Raw genomic sequence first — 25,981 nt, forward strand, 5'->3', positions numbered from 1 at the left:
GATCTCATGTTATCTAAATGGTAGGACGCAAAAGGTCTTTTTTAAAAATAAACTATCTAATGTTCTTAGGGTTACATCTGGCGTCCCGCAAGGGAGTCATTTGGGCCCGCTATTGTTTACATTATTTATCAACGATCTGCCCGAAGCTTTGACCAACTCCAGAGTACTGATGACGTCAAGCTTTGTGTGCAATATAAGGACGCTTCTTGCCAGTCAGATTTACAGACAGATCTTAACAATTTTCAAACATGGTGCCGCGTGAACTTATTAAACTTAAATGACTCTAAATGCAAGCTAATGACATTCTCCCGTGTCGTTCCTAAGCCTGCAACTTATTCGCTGAACTGCTGCTCTTTGGAAAAAGTTAATATAGTTGATGATTTGGGTGTCCGTCTTGATCCGAAGCTTGCCTTTATCATATATATCGTGCATGGTGAATAAAGCCAGGAGTGTGCTTGGTTTCATTAAACGGTGATCGAAAGAATTCAATGACCCCTATGTTTCAAAAACTTTATATACTTCACTTGTTCGTCCTATCTTAGAATAAGGATTCTGCGTTTGGAGCCCTCAGTATGGCGTCCATAATAAACGCATAGAATCGGTTCAAAAGTACTTCTTAATTTTCGCTTTACGCGGTTTAAACTGGGATGCAAATCAGAGGTTACCGTCTTATTCTAGTAGACTTTTACTAATTAACTTACCCTTCTTATCTAATCGTAGAACCATGCTAGGTATTACATTCTTATACAACTTAATCCGTGGTGGCGTGGAAAGTACTGACTTGCTCGGTCAGCTAAATTTTCACGTACCAATAAGAAACACTAGATCCTATTTACCATTAGTTTTGCCCCACTGTAGAACATCCTTTGAACTGCATGAACCCTTTAGAGTCCTCTGTGCAAATTATAATGATCTGTACACCATAATATCTAATGTTGATAGCCTCCCAAAACTAAAAACTTCAATCTTAACCTACTTAGTACGCATACAAGCAACCAATCCGGCAGTACGCCAGTAGTAGTTTCCCCGCATTCTTTTATATTAATTCCTTCGCGCCAACTAACTGCTAACAGAACAAGCACGTGCTTGGTGTCGCAAGTTCCACTTGATGTGTACTGTACATCAACGTCTTGCAATATGAAATTCCAGGACAACTAAGGGCCTTATTGGCCTATTCGTCGCCCCATGAGGGCCGTCCTGTTCAACCTAACCTAACCTGACTGCGGGGATAGTAACACTTTTTTTTTACACGCAACAACAGATACAAAAATAAAGCCCCCATTTGTCAGAAAATGAAACGAAAGAGGCAAAAGGAATATTATTTGAACCAGAACCAGAACCCAAACGAAGCAAAGTATATGATTTTGCCAATCTAGGAGGCCTCTGCTAAATAAAAAAAAGATTTTTGAGGTCGATGCGCTTTAACCAGCAACAAAAACGCTCACAAAACAAAGCGAAAAATGTTTTCTTTCAAGATAACGATTTTTTAGGTTTGGCATCAGAAATCCATGAAAACTTGTTGCTCAATCAGCTAGCATCAGATGACAAAATGTAGTCTTTTCAATTGGATCGCATGGTCAGTGGAAGAAACCTAAAACTATTTTTAGCATAATAATTGAACAATTTTAAAATTATTTTCGATAACAAACATATTATTTTCCCATTCTACATTTTTTTTTATTTAAAACAAGTACCAAAAAGGAATTGTTTGTTTTTTCTTGTTTCATATTTTCTATGGAAAATAGAATATTGTATTCTATCCAACCTTTAGTATAGATTCAGATTAAAAATAAATTATTAAAAATGATAATCTTGCACTTATTTTGCACAAAGACCTACCATTTAAAAAAAAAGTGAAATACCCCGTGTTTCATTGTACGGGATTCTGGCAAAGAACGTGAAACTGGCTATGCAAGATTGACTTGTAGACCACTTAGTTATAGTTTCGGAAATGACATTGATCATTCTAAACTAAAATTTCATATTTCCAAGCTTAATTTTGAATTTCAAAATAGGTTAAAGATCTTGAAAGAATAAAAATGGAAAGTTTAAAAATAGTGCAAGTTTACTAAACTTCGCACGATTGTTCATTTTATGCAAATGGTACGAGTATCAACTAATCCATTTATTGCGAGTTTGCGAGCTTAGAAATTTCTAAGCTGTCTTCCACTTACATCGCAAGATCGATATTGTGACAAGAACTTTAAATAAAATTCAGAGTTTAATAAACATAGCAAACTTAAAAAAATGTTTAAATATGAACCTTAGCTATTATGTTCAATATAAACCCTTATTTTCATTTTTCTTATTTTTCATTAATCCTATAATCTTAAAGTTACAGCAAAAACAGTAATATCACAAAAATGCCACGCCCACTTTTTATCTCAAAAAATACGAATGTTATTGAATTAAGATTGTCAAAATGTTACACTGTGCATGCTTTGGCATTTATGCTCAAAAATTCTTTGAGTAAATCTTAATATCAATAATCTCTCTTGTGTTTAATTATTCGTAATATGACAAGGTTCTGAAAGCGAAGATGGAGTGTAGGCCTAAAGATATACCGGACAGATGTTCCCGATCAAATTTAGGAAGACGTATTTAACTCATTTACACCGATAAAACCGATCAAAGATCTTTTTTAAATCGTGAGCTATGTGTTTGACAGGCAAATCATGGTACCGTATTGTGGATTTTTCACGCCAAAAGGCAGTATAATTTCAAGAGGCAGTGTGATTCAACTAACAGCCTCAAAATGTCCCGTACGCACCCTCCCTCTCCCTCTTTCTCCTGACTTCCAGTCTATTGATCTTTCAGTCTGTTCTCTAAAGCTAGATTTAAGTTTTTGCGGGAGTTCTCATGTTCTATACGTACAATAAACATCCCGACGCACGTCGCGCAAAACCCTGAAAAGTAATCCGTGTTAATATTTAATATTATTGGGTGCCCTACAGCTTAAAGCTGCCCCCTTTATACATTTGGTCCATCGAGCCGGATAAATTCATACGCATCAGCTCCGGTGGGTTTAAAACCGCACAGAGATAAGTATTTACATTTCTGCCTATTACTGTCTAAATCGAAGTCCACTTTCGATTGATCCGATACTACGGCAGCTCATATCCAGTTCCAAATCCAGAATTTTTATTTTTTCACATTCTTTACATTTCTTCAAAATTTCTTTGCCGAAATCCAAAAGTGTGTGTTTCCGAATAGTTCCTAATTCGTTTTCGTTTACTGTATTCTCGCTAGCGTTTATTTACATTTACATACATATTCAATACTGTCCACTCCACTAATCTACAATCAAACTTCACAAGCACTCTGTTTCAACACACTTTTCCAACAGACTTTGTTCTTTATAATTTACATCAAGCTCTTCCGGAATTTGCACTTAGCAACGTCCTCATGTGCTTAGTTTTTTTTTCTTCTCACAAGTGTAGCTCCCATAACACTTTTTCATTTTGGGTAATTCATATAATACACCATAACGCCTCTTCTGTTAGAATGTGTTTTTATTCTCTTTATCTTCACAAATCACAAACTATTTGAATAATTTCATTGCATTGCATCTACCGTAATCCAAAACATTATTATAGTAGAATATATTCAGTTTGGGTAACACAAATGATCAGAAAATCTATATTTTCTTCTCGTTTTGGTAATCAATTCCTACATAAAAACTTTTAAATGCACCCCCTAATAAATCATAAACATTGACATAAGTTTATCTGTTACCAATAAACTTAATATACTTAAGTTCTTCTACAATCCATTAACACAAAAAAACTACGGTGAAAGTCCTACAATCAATTAACATACAAATTCTGGGGCAAGACCTTCTGCAACCATTTTAACCAACAAATTCTGGGGCAAGACCTTCTGCAATCATTTTAACCAACAAAATTGTTGCGTGTCCTTCTGCTTCCAATGCTATTAAGCAAACATTGATTCATTTTTATTTTTCATCTTAATTTCTTTATCTCTTTTTTAACCATACTTAACAATTATTTCCATTTTAAATTAATCTTGCCTAATAAATATTGGTGCTCTTCCTTTTGCACCATTTTACCTACCCCCCGCATAGCATGACTTTAAATTTTTCTTATCTATACTTTTCACTGTGTCGTGGCGGTACCAAGTCCAAATGATGTTTTTCTACCGATTGGTATCTCTTAAGTTTTTGCATTGGTTGCACTACTAACTGTGCAATTCGACGCAAGTTGCACCTTGCCAAGAATATCTTGCCATCATCGAGTACCCGAGTCCACTACGATCTTGCTATCCATCCTGATGACTCCTTTAAAGCTTTACACATAACACAACTGCCAACAATTTTCAAACAAATACATAATGGATTCATAACCATGATTAATTACCGACCAACAAAATTTAAGGGACACTACTGGGAGACAATATTACCTCACATTTCTTTCTATCTTTCAAATCCCCTTTTCTTAGCTCAATTCAAGTTTAATTATTTTTAGTTGAGTTTATAAACAATATCAATATCAGTCATTTGAGATTCCTGTTCTAAGTTCACACGTTTTTCTGTCCCTTTATTTTTATTTATTGGAGTTTAAATCCTGTGATTTCTGGATAAAAAATCCGCATTCGCCTTGCGCTTTCTTTCCCTATACTCTATTTTAAAATCCTACGATTGCAAGTAGGCACATCGAGGATGCACTTCAGTTCAATCTTTTTCGCGATGATTACAATTACAATCAGTTTTAGACTACGAAATGTCATCCGAGCAAACAATGCCAAAAATGTTAAACCAATTGTACCTCAGACCATGATAGAATTATACAAGGTAGTCCACTCGACTGCCGAAGTCGTTCGGGTTTTGGTCCATTAATGTCAGTGCATGGCCTGCTTGTCGAACTGAAAGGTTGTGTGTGGACGGTTTTTTTTTTTCAGAGCTTTAACCCTTAAGTGGCCAAGAAAAAAATTACATTTACATACGTAGATGAGGTTTCGCATGGAGGTCTGATGAAACCATCATCGACATTTAAAAACAAAATAAATCAACTCGAATTTATATTTATTATTTTATTATATGTATGTATTATTATTTATTATTTATTTTAAGATACGCATATACTTTGGAATTAAGAGCTTAAACAAGAGAATGGCTGTTAAACAACAAAAACAAAGAATTATGTCAAATTCAAAACTTATAAATATAAAATTATAAACAATACAACTCTTGTCATAACTAAGGAAACTTTTAGCCCCATGCACCGTGTACGGGTTAATCGAAGCACTATGTTGCCATTTCACTCACACTAACTATTGATTGCTATTTCACTCGCACTTACATCAGGGGACTATGATTTTGCCGAGTGGACTACCTTGTATGGAGACAGTGTCTCCAGTTCATATAAATGACATTTGAAATCCACGTGGAATATAGTTTAACTGAAAAACTCCACAACATAAGGATCGCAATTGATCAAGTACTAGCATTCCATCATATCCACAAAAGCCTACATCTGTTTATAATTCTATCGCATGCTGCGAATCAACAAACAACGATCACAGGCTCACTTGCAACAATATTAAAAACGTTCGTTCTAATTTCTTGAAAATCGTTATTTCACACCAGAGCCAAGATAATGCGTAGCCGGTTCGGGTACCCACGTTTGGCAACGGTTAAATGAAAACCCTGGTGCAGTCAACACATCTAATATAATTTTCAATCCTTGGGAAGCGTTTTCATCAGAGTTTGCCATGATCAACACGTCATAGGGCTCGCAAATGAGAAGGCCAATAGGCGAATAACATTGGAATCAAAAATGTCTTTAATCTTATCTCCAACCAATAACTTTACGTCCACACTATGTCTGGACGGACACCTCTGCACTGTTTTGTTTATGTTTACTAGACGAATTTCTGGAGCACCAGTATTTACACGATAAATTTGGAATTCGATACATGAAGTTAACCACAAATTTGTTCAGTATATTCTCTATAAAACCTATTATAATTACTTAGTTCGCTGTTATTGTTACTCTAATCTTCCAGTTTATCAAAGCTGTTTACGTTTCGTAATTCATTAACTACTTCGATTTTTTTAGAGAGAAAATTGCCTAAAAAATCATAACTAGTTACTACTGTTAGGTAGTCTTCAATAATCACATGAAATATAATCTTAAGGCTAAAATTTTAAATCTGTACTTTTGCCAAACTTAGCAATTTGCTCTTAACCACATCCAGCCCCCAAATCAAAGAAGAATGGAAAAGGCTCACCCGATACTGTTACTGCACACCCTTAGGCTGAATAATCACACACAAATCAATTCGCTCTGTAGATGTTATTCCTGCTCGCTGTTTCTGATAACCACTAGGCCGCTTCGCCTTCCAAAGTTTTACTCAATGCTAATATGAAAGCGCTGTCACTTGTCGTATTGCTCGTGAAATGACGTCGAACTTAGTGCACCACAGCGTGGCATCCACGCCAGCAATGTCCGGATTATATTTCGGCCGGAAAATTTCGCTAGTCTGTTGAATTTTCAGAAATTTCAGATTTTGTTGCTCTTACAACGCGAAGACATCCCTTGAAGAAGTTTGGTTAGGGCTGAATCCCACTTCTAATGTCGGAGAATTCACGTCATCTCCAAGCATGTCGTCAATATTGGTCGCTTGTTGGCTCGTCTTTTGATTTTCCGCACTCAGTTCTGGCGGATGCAGCGAGTCTTCGTTAATTCACACGTGTCCACCTCACGCCACGTCAAAAACCAGATGAAGGAAAAATGAGAGAGACCCGACCTAGAAACGCAAACGAAGCCACACACAGTCTCAGTTCGCAAACTAAGTCGCCATACTACCAGAACTAGTACCTATTAGGTTAGGTTAGACCGGACGGCCCTCGATGGGCCACACATAGGCCAATTTGGCCCATAGCTATCCGGGGAAACTCCTGGATGGACCTAGAGACTATTTATGCGGGTTTCGAGATTCTTGAATATCAAGGTGTTTTTCGCAAAGGCAAGGAGTTCGCCGGGCTTCCTCCTGAAGGCATATTCTGGAGAGCCTAGGTATCTCATTCTTGCCCTCGTTAGGGCCGGACATTTGCAAATGAGATGCTCCAACGTTTCGATTGCCCCGGATTCATCACATTTCCGGCATTTGGCGTTGTCGGTAATACCCAGCTTGACTGCATGTGCAGCAGACAGGCCTGTAAGAATACCCACTAACATTCTGTAGTCCTTCCGCGGAAGATGCAGCACGTAGTGGGTGAGTTTCTCGTTGTGCTCTTTGCACATGATTTTTGATATTCTGCAGGTTCCGGAATTACTCCACCACCTGCCTTTTGCGCTTGCGTCAGCCCGTCTCTCTAGATCGCTTTGGAGCGTTCTTAGGGAGAAAGGGACGTTTTCTGTTCTTTCACTCGCCAGTCGAACGCATTCCTTTGCAAGTTCGTCTACGGTTTCGTTACCGTCTATACCTTGGTGGCTGGGAACCCAGTAGATCCTCACTGACTTAGTCGTGCTTAGGCTATCTAGTGACTCCCTGCTTGCCAGTACATTTTTGTAACTGACCGCTGATGATTGCATGGATCTTATCGCCGCTTGACTGTCTACGAACAGATTGACCGCCTCATGTGGACGGTTTATGCTTTGCGCAAGCTCTGCTGCTTTCCTGATGGCGAATACTGCCTGAAATATACTGCAGTAGCTTGGTAGCTTATACGACAGCCTCATTTCATGGTCTGAACAGTATATGCCCGCTCCAACTCCTCCTTCTATCTTAGAGCCGTCGGTGTATATATTGAGGTATTGAGCATGGTCCTGGCCTGACTTCCAGTCGTTTGGTCCCATGAATACTGTTGTGTTTACATCCGGGCACGTTCTGGGTATCATGTAGTCAGATGTACTGCTCATGTCTCAACCAACTAAACTGTGCCCGAAACCTGGTAGCGACCAGTTTCCTGATGCAACCAGACGTTGTGCCGCATTTCCTGGTTTCAGTTGCGCTAATACAGCAGAGTCGGACGCACCACCGATATGTAGACCCAATGCATTAGAGCGGGTGAGAGGCCCCATGTGCTGCTAACCATCTTCTTGGATGCATATAGCGCTATGGTGGCCTTTTTTACCCTCTCTACTACTTTGGCCTTCCACGTCAGCTTGCTGTCAAGTACAATGCCGAGGTATTTGACTTATGTTTTCGGGGTCAGCCTGGTTTTGTTAATTTTCCATTCCATTATTGCGTCCGTGCTAACGTTGTTGAATGCCCCGGATATGTCCACGAACACTCCAAGTGCATATTCCTTATTGTTTAGGGCTCTCTCAATGGTGGCTCCCAACGAATGTAGTGCCGTCTCCACTGATTTCCCCTTCGTGTAGGCGTGCTGGTTGGTCGACAGTTGTCTCCCTACATCGTTCCTGATGTATAGGTCCAGCAGCTTTTCCAGCGTTTTAAGTAGGAATGAGGTGAGGCATATCGGTCTGTAATCCTTGGGGCTCATGTGGCTGCACTTTCCTGCTTTGGGAAGGAAGACAATCCGAGAGGTCCTCCATTGGATAGGGATATAGCCCGTGCTTAAACAAGCTGTATATATTGCGTACTAGTACCTATTACTAATTATTATTAAAGTCTCATGTCTTATTCTGACTTCCTCTCAGCCAAATGTAATTCACATATTTAGAACAAATATATAAATATTAACTTAACAAATGAACATTCCAAAACGTAATACAGATATACTACAATTGCAGTCCACAGCTACAACAAATATATATTTATCCAAAAACCACGGCACCGCGGTGCCAACTTAATTTGTATATTTATTTATTTACTCCTTTGTTCTATACTGAGCTGAGCTACACCCAAGTAGACATACATATACACATTGCAATTACATACGTCTGCATACGACGCATAGTAGCGCATAATCTTTTGAACCAAATAAGGTAATCGAATAATTTAAACGGCATTGGACAGGTAATTGTTGTAAAATGTATATATGAACTGCGTAATGTACCACGCCCACAAATACGCCTTTTTAAAGGGTATCAATGACAATTTTTAAAAAATATTTTGTATTTAATTTTTTATGTTTATTTTTATGTATTTGCTTAAATAAAAATAATTTGGAAACTGAAAAAAAAAAAATTGTTAATTCAAAGTGTAACCGCCACGCGCTACAGTTAGTATATTTCTTGGAATGTATGAAATTGTGTCGGTATTTTGGTATATTTAACCCTGAGTAGTTTTGGCTTATGTTGCATTTTCGCAGACGCAGCGCGACGCAGCCGATGAAAGTTAATTCTGGTCCAGGAAAGATCCACGTAACTTGTAGACATAGTGTAGTCGGTGGCTTTCATCGGCTTCAGAAGTTATAGACTACTTTAGGCAGAAAAAGGTGAAAAAATGGACACCTGGCAGGTAGCGATTTACCTGTACAAGCCCAAACCAAAGTGCCGTTGCTTTTAGGTTCTTTAACAGTTTATGAATGTATCTATCATTTAAAGTAAAAACCATGACCATTGGTTTTATGGTTTTTGTGTAATATTACCTGAAAGTCGACCATTTTACCTACTTTTTTTGGTATGATGCAAAAAACGAATGAAAGTTCCACTTTGAATGCTCATATCTTCTACAAAAAAAACTTAAAATATATATTATTGCAGATTCTGAATCCTTGGGAAATTTTCTGTCGAATAAGTATGGTAAATTTTTTTTTACGTTTTTGCGAATATGACTTTTTCGATTTTTGCAACGCTAATTATTTGAGAGGCGCTACTGTGCGGCGGCCACGATTCCAGGTCTCCGGAATGTCTGAAATGAAAAAAAAACGGTTATAATCAGTATAGATGTAATTTTCGGGGAATGTCGACCATAATTTTGTATTTTTTTTTGACAAAATGTCGGCCATTTAAAAAAAAATTCGTTTTCGGGCTTTTTTTTTGTAGTTTAGTGTGAAAAAAAATTTTTTTTAATTATGGTCTTCATTCACCCGAGAATGGTGGCAATTCTGCGTGGATTCCACTTTGTTTCATGAATCGGTTCAGTTAATATGGAGATATCATGGCCGCTAGTTCGAAAAAAGTGGTTTCGAGATAAACGCGTTAAAGTTTGAAGTTATTTTTGTTGGAAAAAAAAGCTTTATTTCATCAAAATTGATTCAGTAGACCAACCTTCCTCTTTTACGTAGAAACCGATTTTTACTGCCCTCTCTGCTCTGCGAGCCTTGCTTCACAAAAAAGGCTGTATCTTCTAAAGTATTTCGAATTTCTAACTATCAAATATTCACAACTATCAAAGCTATAAATAAATGCAAAAAAAGTCGAAAAAAAAGTTGCTCAATGAAAAAAACTGCATTTGTTTACGCAAGACAAAGAAATCTAAAGTGCATCTATTTCAATGACCAACCCAAAACACACGTGATTGTCATAGAACTTTCTGTAATCTTCGAATATACAGTTATTTTTTCGCAAATCAACCAGCACATATTTTTCGAACAAGATTCGAACTCTGATAAGAAAAGCTTTTTAGACAATTAGAATAAGTATTATAATAAATATAGCATTTTATTTAAAATAAAAGTGGGTGTGTCTAACCTAAGACCAGCAGTGTAGGCATTATAGGTTAAAAACATAAATTAAAAGGTTTCCGCATTCTATTATGTGTGTGTACCTCGACGTGGACTTCAGAAATTCATAGTAATAAGCCGCGAATGGCGGCCGTTTTTATTGTTTACCTTTTACGGTCGGTGTGACCGTAGTCGTGTTACCAAAATAATTTAAAATTGAACATATAGTTGTCTCTTTAATGGAGTAGCTAATTAATGAAAGCTGCATTACAATGTCATAGCCCCATTACCAACACAGACAATTTGAAAAGCCATTATTGGGACTTAACACTGTACACCTTTATGAATAGTGTTAGAGAGAGCAAGTTGGTAAAAAAGTGCAGCAGCTCAGAGAGAGCAGGAAAGCGTGGGATGACGCAAGCTAAAAACAGTTTTTAGCTGTCGGGTCGACCCAAAAACGGCAAGCGGAGAAGGCACAAAAGAGAATGCTAATAATGCAAATAAACACTAAACACGAAAGCACAAACTAAATTAATATTTTAATTTAATGAAAGCATATACAGAAATCTGCTTAGAAAAGCTAAACAAAATAGGATATTTATATAAACCCCGGTGCTTTTCCTTAGCAATACCTTACACCAGTCATGCCCAGCCCATTAATCTAGCCGCTCGCATTGTTTTTGTATCTGCTCTTAGGCATAGGCAAAGCAATCGCCGTATACATGCACGACTCACTCCATAAGCAAAGCAGACTACACTAAAAATTTTGCGAATTCTATTCATTCTCCGCGTCTTCGTTGATCTCGGCAACAACACTTTCAAAAGCTTCACCGTAACCTCGCTTGTCCGAATGTAAATTGTTGTTAGATCGTCGAAACATGTACATCGCGTACATACAGTTGTATTTTGCGTTGCAGGCAAGATGTTTGATATTGCAGAAACTAATTTTTTTTTTGTGAAAATTGTTTTTATATTTTACGTTTTGTTTACTTTTTTTAATAAAATGTATTTTTCTTACTTTCGATTTCTTAATTTGAATTTACTTTCATTTTTTTTTCAGTGCAGAAATTTGAAGTAAAAAAAAAACGTTCCGTAAATGTATTTGTGTTTTCATTTATGTGTATTGGTGAGTTGCTCTGCCATAAGCAACGTTTGGGCACCCCTGCTTTACACAAGTCCAAAGTGCAAGAAAAAAAAAACATGTCCGCTTATTTGGGAGAGGAAAGATAATGAGACAAAGGGTTAACGTGAGGTCTCTCTTTCCTCATGAGTACGACGTTATTGTTTCTGATTACCGATGGTGGATAGAACGAGTTGTAACATGAGAACATTACACCTGTAATGACATTGCCCAAAGCAAAGGTTGAGCTGCAGTCATGAGTAGCTTGCTCACCTCCCGACTGGTTGACTATGATTGTCAGGTCCTACACCGATTCGTCTAACGTCATATTCTGGGCGGCGTCTATGATAGTATTCAGACCTAAGTTCTTCTTCACTTCGCCTGCCTGGTGTGCGCATCCTTTACCCCGGGGTGACGGTTACCCTTGTCCAGAACCCGGCTCTGGATCTTAAGTGCCGTCTTATAATGCGCCTTCGCCTTCATCCTCTCGTTTGACCGATTTGGCAGAGATGGCTGTCTTGCTCCTCTTTTGTGAGCTGCTCGCTCTTCAGGTCAGAGTCTGTATCGACGACTGTACTTAATTACGACGTCTTAATTCGCTCTGAGATGTTTTTGTGGCAGAAGCAGATTAACTGGTATGACCTGCTTCCGACATAAGAGGTGTAACTGCTGTTTCCTTTCCTTCGTCTTTTTGGGCGGAAGGAATTAAACCGTTGCCTTAGCTAGAAGCAAAATTACAGCAATGCATAACCAGATGTCCGAAATAGTACAGTGCCCAGTAAAAAACGCAGAACCAAGATCCGAGACTATTCGAGCATCCCATCTCTGCACCTAATTGCGAGGCCATTAACCATTTTTTCTCACTGAAACGGAAATTTTGTCAGTCCCCCAGTTCTAAAATGAATATCGAATAAATTACATGTTACAATTTGGGACCCCCTATATTTCATTTCTGTATTTCTTAATGTGATATACATATATGTATAGTGTACTGACGATCTCAAGCCACTCCCCTCCCGAACATACGGTATATTAAAATTATTTTAGTAAATTTGAGGTTTTTCCAACAATTAACTCATATAGACAATAGTCAGTTCCATTAATGTTGCCGAGTTAAAACAACTATTATGGCCATACAGCCCAATATGTTTTATGGTATCCACTGAGTAGTATGAGCGAATGAACACATTAAATGTTCAGTTGCTTCTCTCTACGATTCCTACAGTATATTCTTTTGTTATTGAATTTTTGTTTTCAGTTCGTCTGTGAAGATATCTCAAACCGGGGCAGACTTTACCTTATACTGTGTTCCCACACAGTCCATACGTATGAAACAGTTGGGATTTTTAACAGATGAGAAACTCCAATTGATCAGCGGCTGCTGTTTTTATCAACTGTTTAAGCTGTTGAAAAATCTGACGCAATCCGTGGTTTTGCTGTTACCACAGATTGCGTCAGATTTATTCGCTCTAAATTAAAATTAATAAGTAGACGAGGCATTTGAGTTGTCTATTCATTTTTCGCTAACAAAAATCAAATGCCCCGAAGAGTGTGCATGGTGGGAGAGGCTCGCTATATATATAAAATAAAGTAGATGTAGTAGTTTTATATTTATTAGTTTAAATTGGGCATATTTTGAGGCTGGAATATACAGGAAACCCCCAAAAAGTTTTTTGTACATACTTACAGCTTTGGCTCCACATGTAAAATTTTATTGGGTGTACAACTTTGCTTCCGCCGTTTTCCGATATGTGGCTGTACCGGCTGACGCTGGTCGATATACATAGATGAGATTGCCTTTAAAGTGAGTGTGAACAGTGCCTAACGAATTGTGATCGCCGTTTCAGTGACAGTTGTTCTTGTTTTTGTATTATTAACGCTCAAAAATGTCCGATTATGTGCCCAATTCTCGCCATTTGCGGGAAGTTTTACTTTTTTGTTACAATTGCATAAAAAAATCAGCTAAAGCGCATCGAATGTTGTCTGAAACTTACGGTGATGCAGCTTTGAGTGAAAGAACGTGTCAGGAGTGGTTTCAACGTTTTAAAAATTGTGATTTCGATGTCGAAGACAAACATATTGGTAGAAGAGAAAAAAGCTTTAAATATGAACAACTAGAAGCATTGCTTGATGAAGATTCCTGCCAAACTCAAGAAGAGCTTGTCGAGTAATTGGGAGTGAGTCAGCAAGCCAATTCTAAACGTCTCAAGGCCCTGGGCATGATTCATGACATGACAATATCATCTTCCAACACGACAATGCTCGGCCTCACGTCGCAAAAGTTGTCAAAAAGTACCTGGAAACGCTGAAATGGGAAGTCTTTTCCCACCCGCTGTATTCCCCAGATGTCGCACAGTAGCGCCTTTTCTCATTTAGCGTTGCAAAAATCATATCTTTTGAACCAAATAAGGTAATCGAATAATTTAAACGGCATTGGACAGGTAATTGTTGTAAAATGTATATATGTACTGCATAATACCACGCTCACAAATACGCCTTTTTAAAGGGTATCAAAGTAAAAAAATATTTTTTTTTCAATGAAAACAATTTTAAAAAAATATTTTGTATTTAATTTTTTATGTTTATTTTTATGTATTTGCTTAAATAAAAATAATTTGGAAACTGAAAAAAAAATTGTTAATTCAAAGTGTAACCGCCGCGCGCTACAGTTAGTATATTTCTTGGAATGTATGAAATTGTGTCGGTATTTTGGTATATTTAACCCTGAGTAGTTTTGGCTTATGTTGCATTTCGGTGGCTTTAATCGGCTTCAGAAGTTATAGACTACTTTAGGCAGAAAAAGGTGAAAAAATGGACACCTGGCAGGTAGCGATTTACCTGTACAAGCCCAAACCAAAGTGCCGTTTCTTTTAGGTTCTTTAACAGTTTATGAATGTATCTATCATTTAAAGTAAAAACCATGACCATTGGTTTTATGGTTTTTGTGTAATATTACCTGAAAGTCGACCATTTTACCTACTTTTTTTGGTATGATGCAAAAAACAAAAGAAAGTTCAACTTTGAATGCTCATATATTCTACAAAAAAAATCTTAAAATAGATTTTATTGCAGATTCTGAATCCTTGGGAAATCTTCTGTCGAATAAGTATGGTTAAAATCGTTTTTGCGAACACGACTTTTTCGATTTTTGCAACGCTAATTGTTCGAGAGGCGCTACTGTGTGTCGCCCCTTCTGACTTCCACATATTTCCTTCGATGACACACAGCCTAGCCGATCAAAATGTATAATCCTTCGAAGAGTTGGACAAATGGATTGCTTCGTGGATTGCGTCAAAACAGGACTCCTTTTTTCGAGCCGGGATCCGAAAATTGCCGGAAAGATGGGAGAAAGTTATCGCTAGCGACGGACAATACTTTCAATAATACATCTGTAAGCCCTTTTTCCCAATAAAGCTTTTAATTTTGGGAAAAAAACGGCGGAAGCAAAGTTGTACACCCAATATATATCATTTGTTCCTCGTCATCTTTGTATAAATTTTCGTCTTACACTTTCGCCTATTGCCGGAAAAGGTCATCAAATTTAGATGCACAACGGTTGGAGAACACAATAAAATACTTCGCAACGGCAAAACCTTATGGCCTATACGTTCAATTGATGGAGGAAGTCAGATAGATCTCTGTTGGATGACTGTATTAAGGAAGTTTATTGACACAACAAACTGTGTAAAAGTGAAAATCTCTCTCCCTATATGTGCCATCGTGATCAGATCCGTATACTTTAGGAAAAACTATATTGTCAAATTCGCAACACTAAGAAATATATGGGAAAATCTAGATATACATCTAAGAGAGAGAAAAACCTCGGTTGTTTAGAAAAAATAAAACGTATTAAAGTGTCAGCACCTCATAAGTACCCAAAAAACGTATTTAATGTAATTTTAATTTTTAAATATTTGAAACCCTGACAATAGAAATTCTTGGGCTTAATTTGAGTTCAGCGCATCAAAAATCTTCGGAAAGGTATATTCCCGTTCTTGGTTAAAAATACTGTCAGCCGGTGAATTCTTTGATACTATCTAATGTTTTGATGTAAATCTGCGTAATAATAATAATATAAGAATATATTTATATATTAGTTTAAGGTCTATTATTTATATTACCTGATTTAAACGCATAAATTCTTGGTCTTTGCAGGACTCCATAGAGCAGTGGCGAAATGTTTTTCAAGTTTCTGCTATTATTTCAATATGCACCTACGGTTTTTATCAAATTTTTGGTACAGCAGAAATACAAACTTGGAATAAAGAGACACCTACAGATGCTGACTTAAGAGAAGGCAAAATTTTATCAAAAGCAAAAGAAAATAAAAGTATTGACGAAAATTGAAAACTGTGAACTTAAAGTAATGTCCTGCTTTTTAATATATTTTTAATATTATGTGTCTATGTATTTTTTATGAATTGTAATAATAAAGACACAAACTGCTTATATGTTTTTTTAATTGAATACATCACTGTGGACTACTTTACATACTATATATGCTTACATGATTGTTGGGAGGGGGCGGATTTAATTTAAAAGTGCTTTCGATAAATAATAACACTATTTTGAGGCTAGTAGCGCGATTATACTGCCTCCTGAAAATAAGCGCCCTCTTGGCGCAGCAAGAATATCACCAGTGAGCGATCGTCGACATCTATTATATAAGTGTATGGTGATCCTGTCCACTCGACTGGCATATGTCATGTCACTGCGGAATGGTGGGTTAATTTTTTTTTTAATTTATTGGGTTTAATTGTCTGCAATCAATTTGACTTATGTCTATTATTATTTAAAAATGTGTACATAAGGATTATAGGGTATTTATTTTCTCCTAGACGTGACCAATCTCGTTCTTCTGGCTACATTTATTTTATTATTTATTTCCTTCGCGCCTACTAACTGCTAACAGAACAAGCACGTGCTTGGTGTCGCAAGTTCCACTTGATATGTACTGTACATAGTGCATCAACGTCTTGCAATATATAAAAAAAAACGTTAGGGTGGTTCTGAGCCGTATTCTATGTGACCTCGTCAGTTTGTTGATGATATCCACTACAAAGAGGATTTCCAGGTCTCGGTGCAGGTCGGCATTGCGAATATACCATTCTTCTCCACTGATTCGTCTTAGAAATTTGCTTTGGAATACTCGTATTTTATTAAGGTGGGTTGTAGCTGCGATTCCATAGATGGCTAGCCCATAATACCAAATAGAAGCGAGAATGGCCATGTATATTCTCCTCTTATTAGCCAGACTGAGCTTCGAGGAGGGGTGGGTAAGCCAGCTGAGACGGTGCGCAGCCTGCTCCAATATGCCACGGATACGGGTGATGTGGGTGTTAGTCTCCTGTCAAACGGGATCCCAAGGTATGTATGCTCTTTCCCTTGAGGAATGAGCTGACCATGTAGGAAGGCTCCAGGAGAGAAATCGCTTCTAAAAATGAAGGTGGTCAGAGCACATTTGGCAGGATTGATGGATCTTGCCAGGATGGCAGTGTCATCGGCGTAGGTGGCAATACACATAACTCCTTGTGTACCTCTGGGAATCTGTGGCGCATTATGTGTATACAAGTTGTAGAGTGTTGGTCCTAGGTCCCCTGGGGGACTCCTGCAGCAATCGGCCTAGGTCTGGAAGAGACCCCATCTTGGACCACTCGAAAGGACCTATCACAGAGGAAGCTTTGGATTACTTCCAAGAGCTGCGGATGAAGGATTCCTTTTAATTTAGCAAGCAACCCTGGGTGCCAGATGCGTTCGAAAGCTTGCCTTATATCCTAAAAGGCTGCCACAGTATATTCCTTTCGCTGAAATCCATCCAAGATGAACTTCCCCACTCTATGGAGGTGTTTTGGAGTACCATGGCCTATTCTTAACCCAAACTGGTGTTTTGGGATGGCATTGTTAAGGGATTAACCGGGGTTTGAAACTTAAAAAAATGCAATTATTTCAAACTTTTTTATATAATAATACAAAGGGTCAGGAATGTTGTCCGAAAATTTCAAGTCGATCGAAGCAAAACTGTAGAAATGGGAGAAATTTAAAGCCCAGCGCGTCGTATGAGTCACAACTGGCAATTCGAACTTTTGCGTCGTTTTTCTCTCGGGGTGGTAAGGGTGTACCAATCCAAGGCAAAGTCAACAGGGCAACTGTTGATGAATATTCCTTGGCTCTAATGGTACACCAAGTCGACTGAATATCGGTTTGATAGACACCACCTTCTCCTGGGAGAAGGTCCTCCGCGTGGTACCTCCTGGAAACGTACTGCGGTACGGCCAATGCGAGCGGCACCTCCAGTGAATCCCTCACCCAATAATCCTTTGACTCCCAATCCCTACCGAGACATGGGCAAGTCTTAAAACTACCTCCCCTCAAGTCAGGCGTGTAAAGCGACCCGTGCCCACTGACTATAAGGTTCGCAGCTGAGGGTTTAAACCAGCTGTGTTCGAACGGAGCCTTCCCAGGGCCGGGCAACCCTGGGTCGGAACGAGCCTTGCCGTGGCTTAGGGGCGAAGCCACGGTCGACCTTCCTTCAATGCCCCGAACCCCTCGGGCCCGCCGCGCTCGCCCAGCCGAGCAACGCGGGCGTTTATGAAAATGAGCACAACAAAAAAATCCGCTTCGGACCTCGTGGGGGAGGTGAAACCCCATCACAAATCGACGGAAAGCGAATTGGACGAGGAGGAGCTACTGCGCTCAGACGACGAGACGCTAGCTCCGTCCAATACAGAGGGAGGTGTAAAGACAAGCACACCTCAAACGACACAACCGAAGCACACTAAAGCGGCGGCAAGCCAAGCCAAAGCGACCGGCGAACACGGGAAGACAAAACCGTGGACCCACCAACAACGAAAGGCGCAGGCAAGCAAGGCCCATTTCATCCTCGCCAAAATAGCGAGGAATGAAAAGGAGGGCAAAGCCGATCCGCGCAACCTAGCAGACAAAGCTAGGTACCTCGCAGTGATCGAGGAGTATGAGCGATACGAAAAGGAGCACCCAGAAACGCTTTTGCCTCCCCAAACGAAGCGCAACCGCTCACAAGAAGTGAGCAAGAGCGCTCCGAAGAGAGCCAAAGACGCAAAGGGCGCACCAAGACCGACCACTTATGTCAAGACGGCGAAAAAATTCAGCGAGATGGCCCGAGATAGCCTCGCCATGGCACTTGTTGATGAGCTCAACGACGATGGGCGCCTTCTGATGGAGAAATGGGAGGAGGTCGAGACCCAGTTGGCAGAGATGGTGACTGACAAACTACTGTCCGAGCCAACGGGCCAGTCACCCTCCTTTGACTCCTCGGACATGGTTAGGGGGCACCGGGTAATCAGGTGCGACGATGAGTTCTCGCGGGACTTCCTGGCGGATTGCGTTGCCAGACTAGGCAAAGCATGAAAGGGGATTAGCATTAAGCTGGTCCCCGCCAAGGACATCCCAAGGAGACCCAGAGCTCGCATTTGGTTGCCCAAGGGGCTGTCTAGCCATGAAAGGGTGCTCAAGACTCTGCGAGCAATGAACAAGGGAGTCGACATGGAGGACTGGGCAATTCTCAAAGCTGAACGAGAAATGAAGTCCAGCCAGCCATATCTGTTCCTGATCAACCAGCGCTGCCTAGAACAGCTGAAGGCAGCAGAAAACAAAGTCCGGTACGGCATCAGGAAAGCCAAGGTGAAGGTCTTCCTAGACGAACCGGACGATATTCAGGAAGACGAAGTCGAGGACGCCAATAAGCTGCTGGACGATTTGGCGATCGACGACAGCACCCCCAACACCACCCCAATCTAATGCCGACGGTCATTCAAATAAACCTGAAGCGCAGCTCCCACGCTTCAGCTAATCTGGGGGTCCTCCTCCGTGAGAAGGACATCGACATCGGCCTGATACAAGAGCCATGGACAAGAGACGGACGAATCTCTGGCATGGCCATAAAGGGATACACAACATTATACACAAACTCGACAGGTAGGCCGAGGGCGGGTATAATCATTAAAAACAACCTTAATGCTCTTCTCTACCCCAATCTCAGCAACTTAGATCTAGCAGTGGCAAGATTATAAGGTAAGAAATTGGAGAGTCTCTACACAAGCCTCATTTTCAGACCACAGGTACATATTCTTCGAAATCGTGATGCCGGTATGTGAAACGGCGCCGAAGCGAAACCCTCGAAACACTGACTGGGACAAATACGGAAAGATTGTACAGTCAAAGGTCAAAGATAGAAGGATCAAGACTCGATCTACCCCGGAAGGAATAGATAAGGAAGTCGAGGACTTGACAAATATTCTGAACAAAGCTTATAAAGGGTCATGCAGACTAACATACTCTAAGAAGACATACCCACCATGGTGGAACAAAGAGCTATGCGAGCTCAGAAAGAGAGTTCGAAAAGCCTTCAACACACGTTACGGAACCAAAGACTGGCAGCCGTACAAAGCAATACACAAAGAATACAAAAAGGCAATCTACGTAGCCAAGAAGGAATCTTGGAGCAGTTACTGTGAATCGCTTGAAGGAGTCAAAGACACGGCGAGGTTAAGTAAAATCCTATCGAGAGGACACACAAGCCCCACGCTCATAAACAAACCCGACGGGACAGGAAGTACGTCGGCTGAAGAGTCACTGGAAATCCTGCTGAATACGCACATCCCAGGAAACCAAAAAGAAGAAGCTAAAATAACGGAAAGCCAGGGGGCAGACCAGCAGCTACAAGTAGAAGAGATCATCACCATGGAAAGAATCCATTGGGCGATAGATTCCTTCGACAAATACAAAAGCCCGGGTCCAGACGGAATAATACCAGCAATGCTACAAACAACAAAAGCAAGCACGGGAAAATGGCTGCAAGCAATCTTCTAGTCTTCATACCAAAACCAGGAAGAAGGGGACACATTCAAGCCAAGGATTATAGGCCGATAAGCCTTACCTCCTTCCTAATGAAAACACTGGAACGGATCATTGATATCCACATCAGAGAAAGAACGGAGAAAAACCTTTCCAATGCGCAACATGCGTACAGGAAAGGCCGATCCACGGAAACAGCACTACACGAGGTAGTGCGATACATAGAAAAGGCTCTACTTTTCAAAAACTACGCCATGGCCACCTTCCTGGACATAGAAGGAGCCTTTAATAACGTCAATGCGGATTCCATCCTGAGTTCCCTCAACGGTATAGGAGTAGAGGGAGGCAGCAGGGCATGGATTGGCGCAATGCTGACGAGCAGGAGGATAACAGCCGAACTGAGTGGCACTCATCACACAAGATTTGTGAAGAGGGGCACACCTCAGGGGGGAGTCCTGTCCCCACTGCTCTGGCTGATAAACATGGACGACGTACTAAGAACACTAAATAGCGAAGGAGTAAAAGTGGTAGCATACGCAGACGACGTAGTCCTACTCACTTCAGGACCATTCCCCCAGCGAACTAATGACAAGGGCACTCACGAAACTCAATGCATGGGCAAAAGCCTGCGGATTGGGCATAAATCCAAGTAAAACGGAACTAATGCTCTTCACTAGGAGAATTAAGGTCCCTAGCTTCACAAAGCCAAAGATAGATGGCATAGAACTAGAGATATCACAGCAGGCAAAGTATCTGGTAGTGATACTGGATGCGAAACTGTCATGGAAACAAAACATCAACGAGAGAGTCAAGAAAGCAAGCATAGCATTCTATTCCTGCAGGAAGATGTTCGGAAAGAACTGGGGCATCCACCCCAAGATAATAATATGGCTTTACACAGCGGTGGTAAGACCCATACTCACATACGGAGCACTAGTATGGTGGCCAGCATTAACTAGGGCATACAACGTCCAGAAACTAGCAAGGATACATGCATGCGCAGGAGCCACGGGAGCACTGAGATCATGCCCCGCGGCGGCGCTGAACGCCATCCTGAACATAATACCGTTGGAGCAGTTCATCAGGAACACTGCAGCACAAGGTGCGGTACGACTGAGGGCTAGTCAAAGGTGGAAAGACTACCACACCGGGCACTGCAGGATTCTGAACGAGATAAACTATCGGACGACAGTAGACACAGACTACATGACAACCGAACTGCGATTCGGTAACACATACACCACTATATACCCTACAAGGTATTCGGCGTGCGGAAGTTTGTATACCCTTGCAGATTAGTTTTGATATTTATGTTATAAAATATAATGCCGAAAACAGACACTAAACAGAGTTTCATAACATTTTACCTATACTTATTATGTTTACAGTTTGAAAGTTACAGTTATACATTCACAGCTTTACATTTTCTCTACATCTACGGATCGCTTCTATGGCAGCTATATGATATAGTTGTCCGATTTTCATAATATTGTTACAAAAATTCTGAAATAATACTAAAAGCTCATGTCTCAAATTAGATGAAAATACGTTGAAAAACAATGAAGTTACAATTTTTTCTATTACTTTTCCTATCGTTCCTATGGCAGCTATAAGATATAGTCGACCGATTTTCATAAAATTTATACCAAAATTCTGAAATAATACCAGAAGCTCATGTTTCAAAGTAGATTAAAATACGTTGAAAAACAACGAAGGTATAATTTTTTTCGATTAATTTCCCGATCGTTCCTATGGCAGCTTTTAGATATAGTGGTCTGATTTTCATAAAATTTTTACCAAAATTCTGGAATAATATAAAATGGCTATATCTCAAAAATGATGGAATAATATTGAGAAACAGCCAAGTTATAATTTTTTTTCTAAAAATTTATAGCACATTTGTATGGCAGCTATATGACATATATAGCAGTGAGAGTATATAGAAGACTATATGCCAAGTTTCATTCAGATAGCTTTAAAACTGAGGTACTAGTTTGTGACGCCTCTATTCTACAGGCGCACAACATTTTGCTATAAATTAAGAATTAGATAATAAGATTTATCGATATTCCCCCCTATTATATAATCATTAGGATTAAGACGGCACTGGAGCCACACAAAAATCTCATTAATTAAACGTTTAAGTTGGCATTGAAGCCTTAACAGACGCAGACTTGAAGTATACTAAAAGTAAAAATAGTTAATTTAAAAATATTAAGCTAAGTTCGGCACCTTAGAAGTCGCCGAACCGGGAAAATGATCGACTAGTCGAACTAGTCGAACTAAATCAAATCGCGAGGAATGAAAAGGAGGGCAAAGCCGATCCGCGCAACCTAGCAGACAAAGCTAGGTACCTCGCAGTGATCGAGGAGTATGAGCGATACGAAAAGGAGCACCCAGAAACGCTTTTGCCTCCCCAAACGAAGCGCAACCGCTCACAAGAAGTGAGCAAGAGCGCTCCGAAGAGAGCCAAAGACGCAAAGGGCGCACCAAGACCGACCACTTATGTCAAGACGGCGAAAAAATTCAGCGAGATGGCCCGAGATAGCCTCGCCATGGCACTTGTTGATGAGCTCAACGACGATGGGCGCCTTCTGATGGAGAAATGGGAGGAGGTCGAGACCCAGTTGGCAGAGATGGTGACTGACAAACTACTGTCCGAGCCAACGGGCCAGTCACCCTCCTTTGACTCCTCGGACATGGTTAGGGGGCACCGGGTAATCAGGTGCGACGATGAGTTCTCGCGGGACTTCCTGGCGGATTGCGTTGCCAGACTAGGCAAAGCATGGAAGGGGATTAGCATTAAGCTGGTCCCCGCCAAGGACATCCCAAGGAGACCCAGAGCTCGCATTTGGTTGCCCAAGGGGCTGTCTAGCCATGAAAGGGTGCTCAAGACTCTGCGAGCAATGAACAAGGGAGTCGACATGGAGGACTGGGCAATTCTCAAAGCTGAACGAGAAATGAAGTCCAGCCAGCCATATCTGTTCCTGATCAACCAGCGCTGCCTAGAACAGCTGAAGGCAGCAGAAAACAAAGTCCGGTACGGCATCAGGAAAGCCAAGGTGAAGGTCTTCCTAGACGAACCGGACGATATTCAGGAAGACGAAGTCGAGGACGCCAATAAGCTGCTGGACGATTTGGCGATCGACGACAGCACCCCCAACACCACCCCAATCTAATGCCGACGGTCATTCAAATAAACCTGAAGCGCAGCTCCCACGCTTCAGCTAATCTGGGGGTCCTCCTCCGTGAGAAGGACATCGACATCGGCCTGATACAAGAGCCATGGACAAGAGACGGACGAATCTCTGGCATGGCCATAAAGGGATACACAACATTATACACAAACTCGACAGGTAGGCCGAGGGCGGGTATAATCATTAAAAACAACCTTAATGCTCTTCTCTACCCCAATCTCAGCAACTTAGATCTAGCAGTGGCAAGATTATAAGGTAAGAAATTGGAGAGTCTCTACACAAGCCTCATTTTCAGACCACAGGTACATATTCTTCGAAATCGTGATGCCGGTATGTGAAACGGCGCCGAAGCGAAACCCTCGAAACACTGACTGGGACAAATACGGAAAGATTGTACAGTCAAAGGTCAAAGATAGAAGGATCAAGACTCGATCTACCCCGGAAGGAATAGATAAGGAAGTCGAGGACTTGACAAATATTCTGAACAAAGCTTATAAAGGGTCATGCAGACTAACATACTCTAAGAAGACATACCCACCATGGTGGAACAAAGAGCTATGCGAGCTCAGAAAGAGAGTTCGAAAAGCCTTCAACACACGTTACGGAACCAAAGACTGGCAGCCGTACAAAGCAATACACAAAGAATACAAAAAGGCAATCTACGTAGCCAAGAAGGAATCTTGGAGCAGTTACTGTGAATCGCTTGAAGGAGTCAAAGACACGGCGAGGTTAAGTAAAATCCTATCGAGAGGACACACAAGCCCCACGCTCATAAACAAACCCGACGGGACAGGAAGTACGTCGGCTGAAGAGTCACTGGAAATCCTGCTGAATACGCACATCCCAGGAAACCAAAAAGAAGAAGCTAAAATAACGGAAAGCCAGGGGGCAGACCAGCAGCTACAAGTAGAAGAGATCATCACCATGGAAAGAATCCATTGGGCGATAGATTCCTTCGACAAATACAAAAGCCCGGGTCCAGACGGAATAATACCAGCAATGCTACAAACAACAAAAGCAAGCACGGGAAAATGGCTGCAAGCAATCTTCTAGTCTTCATACCAAAACCAGGAAGAAGGGGACACATTCAAGCCAAGGATTATAGGCCGATAAGCCTTACCTCCTTCCTAATGAAAACACTGGAACGGATCATTGATATCCACATCAGAGAAAGAACGGAGAAAAACCTTTCCAATGCGCAACATGCGTACAGGAAAGGCCGATCCACGGAAACAGCACTACACGAGGTAGTGCGATACATAGAAAAGGCTCTACTTTTCAAAAACTACGCCATGGCCACCTTCCTGGACATAGAAGGAGCCTTTAATAACGTCAATGCGGATTCCATCCTGAGTTCCCTCAACGGTATAGGAGTAGAGGGAGGCAGCAGGGCATGGATTGGCGCAATGCTGACGAGCAGGAGGATAACAGCCGAACTGAGTGGCACTCATCACACAAGATTTGTGAAGAGGGGCACACCTCAGGGGGGAGTCCTGTCCCCACTGCTCTGGCTGATAAACATGGACGACGTACTAAGAACACTAAATAGCGAAGGAGTAAAAGTGGTAGCATACGCAGACGACGTAGTCCTACTCACTTCAGGACCATTCCCCCAGCGAACTAATGACAAGGGCACTCACGAAACTCAATGCATGGGCAAAAGCCTGCGGATTGGGCATAAATCCAAGTAAAACGGAACTAATGCTCTTCACTAGGAGAATTAAGGTCCCTAGCTTCACAAAGCCAAAGATAGATGGCATAGAACTAGAGATATCACAGCAGGCAAAGTATCTGGTAGTGATACTGGATGCGAAACTGTCATGGAAACAAAACATCAACGAGAGAGTCAAGAAAGCAAGCATAGCATTCTATTCCTGCAGGAAGATGTTCGGAAAGAACTGGGGCATCCACCCCAAGATAATAATATGGCTTTACACAGCGGTGGTAAGACCCATACTCACATACGGAGCACTAGTATGGTGGCCAGCATTAACTAGGGCATACAACGTCCAGAAACTAGCAAGGATACATGCATGCGCAGGAGCCACGGGAGCACTGAGATCATGCCCCGCGGCGGCGCTGAACGCCATCCTGAACATAATACCGTTGGAGCAGTTCATCAGGAACACTGCAGCACAAGGTGCGGTACGACTGAGGGCTAGTCAAAGGTGGAAAGACTACCACACCGGGCACTGCAGGATTCTGAACGAGATAAACTATCGGACGACAGTAGACACAGACTACATGACAACCGAACTGCGATTCGGTAACACATACACCACTATATACCCTACA

General features: G+C 40.9%; 1 protein-coding gene across 4 annotated transcripts in view; it reads left to right on the top strand.

Moving 5' to 3' along the window:
• MFS17 (Major Facilitator Superfamily Transporter 17) overlaps positions 1–25,981 on the top strand; it is a 160,454-nt gene that overhangs the window by 69,708 nt on the left and 64,765 nt on the right. For 2 of the 4 annotated variants that reach the window (XM_041776519.2, XM_041776521.2), the window contains one exon: positions 15,813–16,106. The exons of 1 other annotated variant lie outside the window; for it this stretch is intronic. In XM_041776519.2, coding sequence (XP_041632453.1) covers positions 15,813–16,004 — 192 coding nt within the window. In that variant the 3' untranslated portion in view covers positions 16,005–16,106. Of the gene's footprint in view, positions 1–15,812; positions 16,107–25,981 lie in introns of those variants that run through there. One more of the 4 variants, XM_070283832.1, reaches the window with a different exon arrangement.

This window comes from Drosophila kikkawai, chromosome 2L (genome assembly GCF_030179895.1).
Source record: "Drosophila kikkawai strain 14028-0561.14 chromosome 2L, DkikHiC1v2, whole genome shotgun sequence".
Classification (NCBI taxonomy): domain Eukaryota; kingdom Metazoa; phylum Arthropoda; class Insecta; order Diptera; family Drosophilidae; genus Drosophila; species Drosophila kikkawai.